This window comes from Puma concolor, chromosome E3 (assembly GCF_028749965.1).
Source record: "Puma concolor isolate L17-30 chromosome E3, mPumCon1.1.hap2, whole genome shotgun sequence".
Taxonomy (NCBI): Eukaryota; Metazoa; Chordata; class Mammalia; order Carnivora; family Felidae; genus Puma; species Puma concolor.
The window spans coordinates 18,273,227-18,283,800 of NC_141682.1; the positions used below are offsets into that span (position 1 = coordinate 18,273,227).

Here is a 10,574-nt window from a genome sequence, read left to right on the forward strand (position 1 = left end):
TCACACACATTTAACATATGAAGTGGAACAGAGACAGGATAGTGGCAGTAAACACTCCCATTTAGAAAGAAGAATGAGCGGGGCACCTGGATAGCTCAGTTGGATGGCATCTAACTCTTGATTTTGGCTCAGATCATGATCCCAGAGTCGTGGTATTGAGCCTCATGTTGGGCTCCATGCTGGTGTGGAGCATGCTTGAGATTCGCTCAGTCTCCTCTGACCCTCCCTCCACCCCCTGCATGCAGGCACTCTTTTTCTCTCAAATTAAAAAAAAAAAAATTAGGACAAAGACACACAGCACTTACTGGCCCAGAGTAATTCTAATACCTTGCTGAGCAGATGTTGCAAAGTCCCCCCCACTTTTCCTGAGAGTGGGACTGCTCTCTGGGATTAATTCCCTAGTTACCATTAAGTAGCTCATCCATTCCCATTTATTCTCCTTGGCCACATTTGAGAAAACACTGGAAGTTATGCCCTTCTGAGGCAAAGCAGCTTTCTGCCTCCTTCATGCCCATAGAAATTTGGGAGCCCTCAAGGTCTTAAACACTCATGGTCTTTTAAAAATCCATGATAGTGCCTTTTTGTGAGGAGGGAAAGAGGCTTCTTATCTATTGGATTCCAGCCACTTGTGGGCCAACTGCCAAACCCACCAATTCTTTTCAAACATGCCTCTCTCTTTAGACTTAATTGTAAGCAAATGGAGCCTACTCACTCCTTTGGGGGAATTACACTCTTAAACTCTCTTCTCTGAATCATCTTGACTAACTGAAAGGCTTTATTGGGAACCACTTTGACCAAGTCAGAGGTTTTTACAAAAGGCACGAGAGCCATACACTTGATATCACCCTTGCCACAAAGATGAGTTTTAATCACTTTGTGGTTTAAGGGCCTTATCAGTCATATCTTTCACTGGCTAAAAATGTAGACCACCTGCCCAGAAGTTTCTATATTCTCTTCCATTTCTGCTTAAAAACTGGCCAATTATTTTCGAGGTCATCTCTTTCTTACAATAACTTGTCAAATGCATCCAAAGGCAATCAAAGTATGCTACTAATATTCTTTCTCAAATTTTCCCCCCAAAGCCCCAAGCTCATTTGGACATCATTTACATTCTTAGTTATTTCCAGCTTAGAGTTTAACCAAATGCTTCACCACTGCCTAACACATGTCACCATCTTTCCAACTTTCACTGATGGTTTCCTCATCAGCCACTGCCCAGCTCCAAAGCCAATGCCATATAATTCAGGTTCATTTTTAATGTGGTAATACCCTACCTCTGGGTACTAGTTCTGTGACAGTTGGTTTAGACTTGTTCTTTTTTTTTTTTTTTTAGACTTATTCTGACATAACAACAACTAGCCTCCAAATATCAGTGGTTCACAAGTGGGAAAAGAAAAGGCAAGATGCCAGACTACTTCCTGGTACTTAAAGCTTCTACTGGAAGTGATACTTTACATTTCTACTCATATCCCATTGGCCAAAGCAAGTGCTACACCTAAGCCTATTGTAAGTGGGATATGAATGTCTACAGTCCTACAGTGAGTAGTCTACAGGAAGGACAGTATATATTCAGAACAATAATACAATCTATCACAGGGCTGCAGAAATGTCAATCATTGAGTTCATCCACTCCTTCATACACACTCTGCTGCACAGTTTTGTGCCAAGTAAGACTTCACATACATCTTGGTCAAAGACAAAGTCTTGATTCGAGGTAGACAATTTATTTTTTTTTAACGTTTTTAAGTTTATTTATTTTTGACAGAGACAGAGTGTGAGTATGAGCTGGGGAGGGGCAGAAAGAGACACAGAATCCGAAGCAGGCTCCAGGCTCTGAGCTGTCAGCACAGAGCCTGACATGGGACTCGAACCCACAAACCATGAGACCATGACCTGGGCCAAAGTCAGAAGCTCAACCAACTGAACCACCCAGGCACCCCTCGAGGTAGATAATTTATATAGGCTGGTCAAAGTAGCCTGACCCACACCAGTCAGGTTTCTTTTCCTAGTAATTTGAACCATGAAATATTGAGTGATGAGTGAATGAGGCAATAAGTGGGGAGAGCTATAGATGAAAAGCTATGCTGCAAGATGGATTTGGAAAAGCCGCACTCAACCAAGACCCTGTTCCCTGAACAGCAGCCAAGACAGGACTTCAGCGCAAAATCTGCCCCTACCTCCTCACTGAGCTCAGTTTTCCCCAGGAGAGGGTATCGACAAGAGAGCCACCTTGTGGATTTTCACTGGAGTGAAATCTCCAGTGCATGGGTCCACCTGACTGCGAGATTTGCCCCAAACTTGCCACTCACCTGTTCAAAACCCTTCCATGTGTCCCCTAGCCCACAGGAAAAGTTCAAACTACTGGGCCAGCATCCGAGACCTCACTGGGCCATCTAGCTACCTCTTTCAGGAGGTTCTGCACAGCTTCCTGGGTGAGACAGAGAGGTAAACAGGCTTTCAGGGGTGACGCAAACCCCTTTCAGAGGTAAACAGGCTTTCAGGGGTCTAGCAAAACCGATCAGAAGTCACATACCCCACACGGATACCCAGCTGCATTACCCAGATGCGTAGATGTGACACAGTCTGATAGTCTCCTATCAGATCCCAGTAGGTGCCACAGGTCGTGCAGTTTTCCTCTGAAGGCAGAAAGGTGAGTGCGTGGGCAAAGGCGAACAACAGGACAGAGTTCCGCTGAAGATGCAGGCCGCAGGGGAAGAGAGGGAGAATTAGGGAAACCCAGAGGCCCCGTATTCAAATCAGTCTTCTACTGGGGCAGGATCCGTCCTACCTCGCAGTTTTCCCATTGAGCCGACATCCAGATTGTGTTTGCACACCTTTCCTGTAGATGTCTAGGGCTTCATCTGTACACGGGATACACGATCTCAGGAAGGATGGAGGCATGGGTACCCTCCAAGACTTGCACAGCTGCCCAGTTCAGCGAAGAGGGAGAGGGACCCAGCCACGCCTTGGGCTGGGTGAAGTCCCAGACTCACTACCCCAGCCAGACTCACAAGTTCGTGCCCCTCGGCCTGTTAGAGTTTTGATCATGCCCACTACGCCCTGTGATCCAATCACTTTTGGGTGCAACTGAGGACTCGCTGAGGCCCCTCCCATATCAGCATTTGGTTAATTGTGGTTTAATACCCAGTGTTCACTTCCCCAGGACGTCTAACAGGCCAATCCCGATGCGCTTTAGGAACAACATTTAGTTCCGCTGGCCAATCATTTTCCAATTCCCACAAGGCCACGCCCCCTAGACTCAGAGCCAAGCTTACGCTTGGACCTGGACCTGGCGCAGGCGCCTTGCAACAGCCGCGCCAGGGTCACTTGAGGGCCACCGGGAGGCGCTGCAGGCGGGAGCCCAGATGGATGGAGGCAGAGCAGGCAGGGATCATCGGGGCCTAACTCACCCCCCCCCCCCACCCCCCGGCTCCTTCCCCCAGGCCAGGCCCAGGGGCGGAGAATGAGACTGCACCGAGGGACACACGTCCAGCCCTTCCATGACTCGTGTCACCCCAGCAACTATATGTGTGTAGCCGAAGCAAGCGGTACTGCGGCCAGATGGGCTGGGCAAGGGCGGCTTGGAGCAGCAGCGTCATCAGCAGCAGGGACCTGTGGGATCGAAAATGGGATAGGACAGGGCAGCTGGAACCCACCCCCCAGACCTTGGTTGGGGACAGGCACCGCCCCATTCCAACCAGGCTTCAGAGCCAGAAGCCAGCTTACCCACGAAACTAGGTGTCTGAGGACCGGTGCCATGCCCAGCTTCGGAAACTAGGCTTGGGATTCGGAACTCTTAGAAATTTAGAGTTGGGGTCTGGAGTTTAGGTGCCTCATAGAAACCAGGTGTCAGGCTCTTCTGTCTCTTCTACTGCTTTAGCCACATAACCACATAGAAACCAAGTGTGCTGATCTAGAGTCACTGGCTCTCTAAGCTGAACTCCTATGTCAAAGCCTATGCTTTTTTCTGGGCACAGGGCTGCTCCTTCTGCCTGGCAACCTTTCCCCTGCTTCTTCCTGTAACTGGCTCCTCCTCATTTAATGTTCCACTCAAATGTCGCTCCTTCTGAGACAAGCCTTTCCCTGTTCACTGTATGTGAAGCAACAGCTAAGATACACGGTGCTTACTCACAGTGCTTCTTCTTAGCCTCAGGAATGCCCACCGATGCCCCACAATCTCACCTGTATCCCAGCGTGGCCTGGCCCAGCTTCACTGCTTTGGCATTAGGTACTCACAGCAGTCTTTCCCCAGGAACAATACTGAGCCAGATGTGGGTGTTACCCCCTCCCTGTCCCACCTGTTCCTATGGGATAGTAGGAGGGCAGTACCAGCTTGCTGTGGTCATAGCACCTGGAACAGTCTGATCTGAGTCTGCCTGGGCTGGGTCTAGCCCCAAGCATGGCCAGGAAAAGGGGAGGCTGGATACCTGGAGGTCCTGGGACAGCCCTTCCAGGAACACACATGCACAGGGGAGTCTCCAAGCTCTTTTTTTTTTTTTTTTAATTTCTTACAAAACCATGTGTTCCAGCCAAAGAGGACACTGCAGGCCCTCTCCCAGGCATTGCAGTTTGAGTGGGGAAGCCCCCATGAATGAGTGGCTGCCAACCCCAGAAGAACTGTCTGCCCCTCTGCACAGGGCCAATGTGAGGAAGGGGGTCCAGCTGGAGGCTCTGTCCTGCCCTCCCCCCTCAGCTGCTGGGAGAGAAGGAAGACCTGGGTCCCTGGTGCTCTTAGTGCCTGCAAGGGAAGGAGGGAGAACAGGGTCTGAGGGGAGGAGGAAAGGCTGGGGCCCAGGATGAGGCAGGCCAGGGGGCAGGCCCACAATAGCTCACCAAGAACGTGCGATGTTCTCAAACCAATATGGAGACACCAATGATCACTGCCACAATGAGGACAGTGACAGACAGACAGATGGCGATCAAAACTTTTTTCTGTGGGAGAGGAGTTCAGAGAAACTCACTCAGGAAGGAAGGGAAGGCCACCCAGGGCCTGGGATGGGACGAGGGGACAGGGAAGCTCACCTTCCGTGCCTTCTTCTGGTTCTCCAGGGCCATCTTGACATGTTCCTGCCCCCGTTCCACATAGTCTGCTGAGCTCAGGATGTTTTTCTCAATCCGGTTGATCATCTCCCCCTGCTCAGAAGAGAGGATGGTTCAGGCAGGTGGGGATAACTGGGGATAGAGGGCCCAGTGGCTCCTGTTTGCTCACCCTAGTTCAGGTGCCTGAAGGACATTTTCTGGCAGAAAACACTGCACTGACAAAGATGCGGGGGCAGGACCACATCTGACAAAAGTTCACACTCTTGAGGGTGGCTTCCAGGCCCCCTTTTATCTGCTCCCTTACCCCGTAAAACCTTCATTTGCAGTGGTGGCTTGGAGCCAAGTGCCTTAAGAGGCTCACACCTTTTCACAGAGGGTGAACTTTTGTCCCCTTGTAAATCTGTCTGAATTTGCCCATTCTTCTAAGGCCTGCCTCTCAACAGCTGTGAAGCCCTCCCCATCCCTGCCTCCTCATCCCGGCCAGCCTTCAGGTCCTGGTGCTCCTACTGAGTGAAATCCCTTCCCCATGACTCCCAGCTACACAAGGGCATTGGCTGCAGCACTAGTGAGTCAGCTCCTCCACGACAGCGCTGGAAGCTTACCTCACCCCATACAACCAGGGCCAGGAGAAGGACACTACCTCCCACCCCGACCTCATACAGATTTGAGGACAAAGGCCCACTGTGAGACAACTTTGACTAAAGCTGTTAGAGGTATAAGGGTGGATTGTATTGGTGAAGGAGGAGCCAGGGTTGGGGCTATACCTGGGGTGGGCTAAACTGGTGGATAGGGTGAGATGCTGCATATAGAGGAGTGGCCACCTGGGTAACTGTGGAGGTAGAAGGAATTCTGGGGCATGGCTAAGGATGGAAGTAAGGGCCAGCCTGGGGGCATGGCCCAGCCTGGAGGAAGATAAAAACCTCAGGGAGAAAGGCTTAAGGGTGGAGATGGGCTGACAGTCACAGCTGGGGTTCTTTTCTTTATTATTTTTTTTTTAATGTTTATCCATTTATTTTTTTTTTTAACGTTTATTTATGTTTGAGACAGAGAGAGACAGAGCATGAATGGGGGAGGGTCAGAGAGAGAGAGAGGGAGACACAGAATCCGAAACAGGCTCCAGGCTCTGAGTTGTCAGCACAGAGCCCGATGCGGGGCTCGAACTCATGGACCGCATGGACCGCGAGATCATGACCTGAGCTGAAGTCGGACGCTTAACCGACTGAGCCACCCAGGGGCCCCTATCCATTTATTTTTCAGACAGAGAGAGAAAGAACACAAGTGGGGGAGGGGGGCGCGCGCGCGCACACACACACACACACACACACACACACACACACACACACAGCATCTGAAGCACAGGCTCTGAGCTGTCAGCACAGAGCCTGATGCAGGACTTGAACTCCCGAACTATGAGATCATAACCCAAGGTGAAGTCAGATGCTTAACTGACTGAGCCACCCAGGCACCCCCACAGCTGGGGTTCTGACTGAACATGGACTCACGTCCCGCGGCTAGGTCAAGCCCAGCCAGCTATCCTGGGTGCCCACCTGCACCTCCACTTCAGTAGCCAGAAAAGTGAAGATCTCATGAAGTTCACGGATACTGCGTTCAAGCTGCTGGATCTCACTGTGCCGGGCTGAGATCTCATTTAGGGCCTGTCGAGTCACTTGTGTGTCCTTCAGTATCTGGGGAGTGGACAGGAATGGACAGATGGGTCACAGGGAAATCAGCAGCAAGTGAGAAGTTCCTGTTGAGCTTTCGGGCAGCCCTTGGGATTAGAAGTGGGGCTAGGGCCCTGATGAGTGACTCTAGGCATGCTAATTCACTCTCCTCTGGGCCTCAGTATTCCCTCAATCAAAAAGGGCCAGGCCTCAGAGAAGATGGGAATCCCAGAAGTGGGAGCGGGCTGTGGCCACTCACATTGGATACAAACACCTCACTCTGCCCACTGTCCAGCATCTGCTCCAGCTCTTCGTCAGACACCATTCCAGCATTTGCTGCGAAGGAAAAGGCCAGGCTCAGAGCTGGGTCGGGTTACCTGACCCTGTGGGCCAGACACCACAACTCACTGATCTTCAGCTGCCTCCGAATCCGCTCCACATTCTTCTCCCGATATTCCGACTGCATCAAGTTGCACTTGTTGATGAGCTCCACGAATTGCTGGGACAGGACCCCATGCTAAGGATGGAGAATATAGGCTGGGCACCCCAGGAGGATTTGGCCTCAGCATCCCCACGGGTAGAGCGAGCAAACAGCATAAGTACAAGTGCCTGCCCCCTTAACCACCCTTCTCTCAAATTAAAAGCCAAAACCCTTACCAGGGCTTATAAGGCCCTATATGACCTTCCCTTCCCCCATTTCCCCTCTGACCTTATCTTCCCAGGTGTTCCCTCACTCACTCCCTCCAACCACAGTGGGCTCTTTACCCTCTCCCACCAAAGCCACTTCTACCTCAGGCCTTTGCACTCACTGCTCCTTGGTCCTAGAATGTTTGTGCCCCACAGGAGCCTTTAAATCTTTGTTCCAGTATCACCTTCTGAACAAAGTTTTCTTACCTTATTAAAACCAACCTGCTTTCTGCCGGCACTCTCAATCCCTTTTCTCCTCAATTTTTCCCTTAACTATATTCTAAAATAGTGTACTGCTTTATTATGATGTTTGTCTCTCCCCACCAGAATGTGAGCTCCAGGAGGATAGGGATCTTTGGCTCACTGCTACATCTCAAACAGCTAGAAAAGAGTCTAGCACACAGTAGACACTCAATACATACCTGTGAATGCTTGCTGAACACCAGCCTGACTGCTTAGACTAAAGGTGTGCTAGTATACCTGGAAGTCAGCCTATGGCCCAGACTTTACAGGTCCAGCTGGGCCCTCAGCCTCTCACACTAATGACCACCACAGGCTCCTCCTGAAATGTCCTCTCACCTTGTCCATTCCCCTGCTGTCTTCCATGTGCTCATTCCTTGGAGCTCCTTCCTCAGAAACATATCTGCTCTCCAACCTTCAGCTGCACCCTTGCAAGATGCCCAAACCACTCTATCTTCAATCTGGGGTCCGTGCTGAGCTCTGGGCCCACCTACTCCAACTCTGACCTCCAGGAACTCCAAACCACTCCTCATTGGGTACCCAGAGGGAGGCAGCTAGATCGCCTCAAATCTTAGGAGTTAATAAGATATTGATTCAGTGACTTTCCCCTTCCAGGGAAGTTCCTCTTCCTGACTTCTTGAATTCTGTCCATGGGGCAGAGGATGTCCCATGTGACAGGGATATCCTCTGCCCCATGGGCAGGAAACCTCCCACTCATTTATGACTATATCCTCTTCTTCCCTGAGCAGGGATATTAGCTACCAAACCCTACCTGAATAATGTCTTTGCCACCTATTCAAGTTTGACTCCCCATCTTGGTTTCTAGAAAGCATGGCTTCTGCAGCCAACATGTCCTTGGGCATGATCTGGGGACCCTGAAACTTGAATGGAGAAGCCAGAGCAGGATATTAGATAGATTGGGAGTCAGGAGACCTTGGGTCTTGACCTTGGGTGAGTTTTTTCTTTCTCTCAGTCTCAGTTTCCCCATTTGAAAGTCATCAGGTTGAACTTGATGATCTCTAAGGGTCCTTCCTTCTTATTTCTGCCACCTAATGATCTAGGAACACTTGCAAAATGTCTGAGCTCTGGGAATAACAAACCTACCTGGGTTTTTTTCATCCTTGTGTTGACTGAGTTATAATTCTCATCAGCTTCCTCCTTCTGGGGCTCTATGGCTGTGGGAAGACACAGGGTATTGGTGGGGAAGGGGTTTTGACCTGTAGCTTCGGAAAATCATGTGGGGACCAGGACACAGGGCCAGGACCATACCCCATCCATACAATAGAAAGGTGCTTATCTCTACAAGATTCTTTTGGGAATTATAATTTACCATAAATGACTAATTCTGAGCCTCTGATGGGAGAAAGCATATTTTTCTTCACAATACATCAGAGAATTCCCACAGGTATGCAGAGGCCTCTTGACAAACTCCCATCTGCCTGTCCAAAGAGTGCACATTGGGCAGCAAGAATTGTAGGAGTAAGTGGTTTCCTTATAAATAAAGGAGCTCAAGAGGCAGGCATGTGCTGTGGAAGGTACTATGGACTGGAAGCCAAGAGACAAAGATTCTAGGCCTAGGCCTGCTGTGTGACCTGGATACATCACTGGCCTCTCTGGGCCACATACTCCCCAGATATACCAGGAGCTGGGCAGGACCACAGGGAAGGATGAGGTCTTCGGAGCTCACCCTTCAGCTGCGCTCGGATCTCCCTCCCCAGCTGTTTGATCTCATCACGCAGGTTCTGCAGGTCCTGCTTCATACCTGAACAAGAGACAGCCATGACTCCCAAACAGTAGCCCCCATCTCAACAAACCTCCCTAGCCACCACCTGCATCGTACTACAATCCCCACAATCCCTCTGGCTGAACATGCGTTGACGCTTCGGGTTTCACTCACTCTCCTCGGGAAGGGGCGTGGCCAGGATGGTGACCTGCTGCTTCTCCAACTCTCGGACTTTATTCTCCAGCTTGACAATAGTCTGTCGAATTGTCCGGACCTGGGGAAGGTGACCAAGAGGGCTGAAGGAGATACGGGGGTACTCCAGACTGCGCTGTTCCTCGGGTCATCCAGCCCCCTCGTGAAGACAGGCCGAGACCCCAGCCTCTTACCTTTTGGAAGAACTCATCGTCCGGGCTCCCCAGCCGTGCGGTGCCCGGGTGTACCACCAGCGCGACCCGCTCCTTGTCCTCATCGTCCGAACTGTCATCCCCCTGCCAGGGCCGGGGTTGCTGGCATCACTTCCCTGCTGTTGCTCTCTCCCCGCAGGACTCACGGACTTCCGGGTCTTTCCTTTCCTAGCCCTCAGCCACCCCTCCCTACCCCTAAGACCAGGAGTCCTGTATTCCAGCCAGACCCCATCCCGTCCGCCCGTCCCCAACTCTGCAGCCCCTACTTCTCACCTGCCTCAGTTCGTGGGTCCTGTCGCGCATGGCGGCCCGAGCTCCCTTCCCCGGCACGGGAGACCCGAGGGCCTCAAGACTAAGTTTAGAACGCCCGTACCCCACTCACACTCTGACACTGACACTCCCCTCCGCCTCACCCTGCGGACCCCCAAGCTCCCTACGAGCCACCAGAGGCTCTGTGCCAGGTACCATCCACAGTCAATGCGAAGAAGCCGACCTTGGGTACCCCCAAGATTCCACAGGTTGGAATTCCCTTTTCTTTCCCCCCCTCCCTCTCCCTTAGCCTCGGCCCCGCCCCTCTGGGATGATCGGGGCATGCGCGTGGGGTCGCGTCTCTTCCTCGCCAGAGGGAGAGGCGGAGGTCGGAAGCTGTAGCGCCCCGAACGGAAGCAAAGCTGCCCGGACGTGAGAACCCGCCCCCTTTGCCGGAACCGTCGCATCTTCCAACGGAAATCTAGTTGCCAAACCGGGTGGGAATGCGTCATTGGTACGTAATCTGAGAGGCCCTGCATCTCATATCACGCCATGGTGCCCCTCCCCCCC

General features: G+C 51.6%; 1 protein-coding gene across 4 annotated transcripts in view; it reads right to left on the minus strand.

Annotated features, from left to right (window-relative positions):
• STX4 (syntaxin 4) overlaps positions 1-10,271 on the minus strand; it is a 27,567-nt gene extending 17,296 nt beyond the window's left edge. Inside the window, exons 1-13 of one of the 4 annotated variants that reach the window (XR_015245531.1) lie at positions 10,029-10,271; positions 9,738-9,839; positions 9,526-9,625; positions 9,316-9,390; positions 8,733-8,803; positions 7,110-7,218; positions 6,961-7,037; positions 6,588-6,725; positions 5,023-5,133; positions 4,834-4,932; positions 2,789-3,612; positions 2,560-2,691; positions 317-2,428 (exon numbers count right to left, since the gene is read on the minus strand). Coding sequence is in view for 2 of the 4 variants with exons in the window: in XM_025920270.2 (XP_025776055.1) it covers positions 4,852-4,932; positions 5,023-5,133; positions 6,588-6,725; positions 6,961-7,037; positions 7,110-7,218; positions 8,733-8,803; positions 9,316-9,390; positions 9,526-9,625; positions 9,738-9,839; positions 10,029-10,058 (894 nt within the window). In the remaining 2 variants the exon portion in view is untranslated. The other 3 variants (XR_015245530.1, XM_086692345.1, XM_025920270.2) reach the window with 3 other exon arrangements.
• Positions 10,272-10,574: the final 303 nt, after the last annotated feature.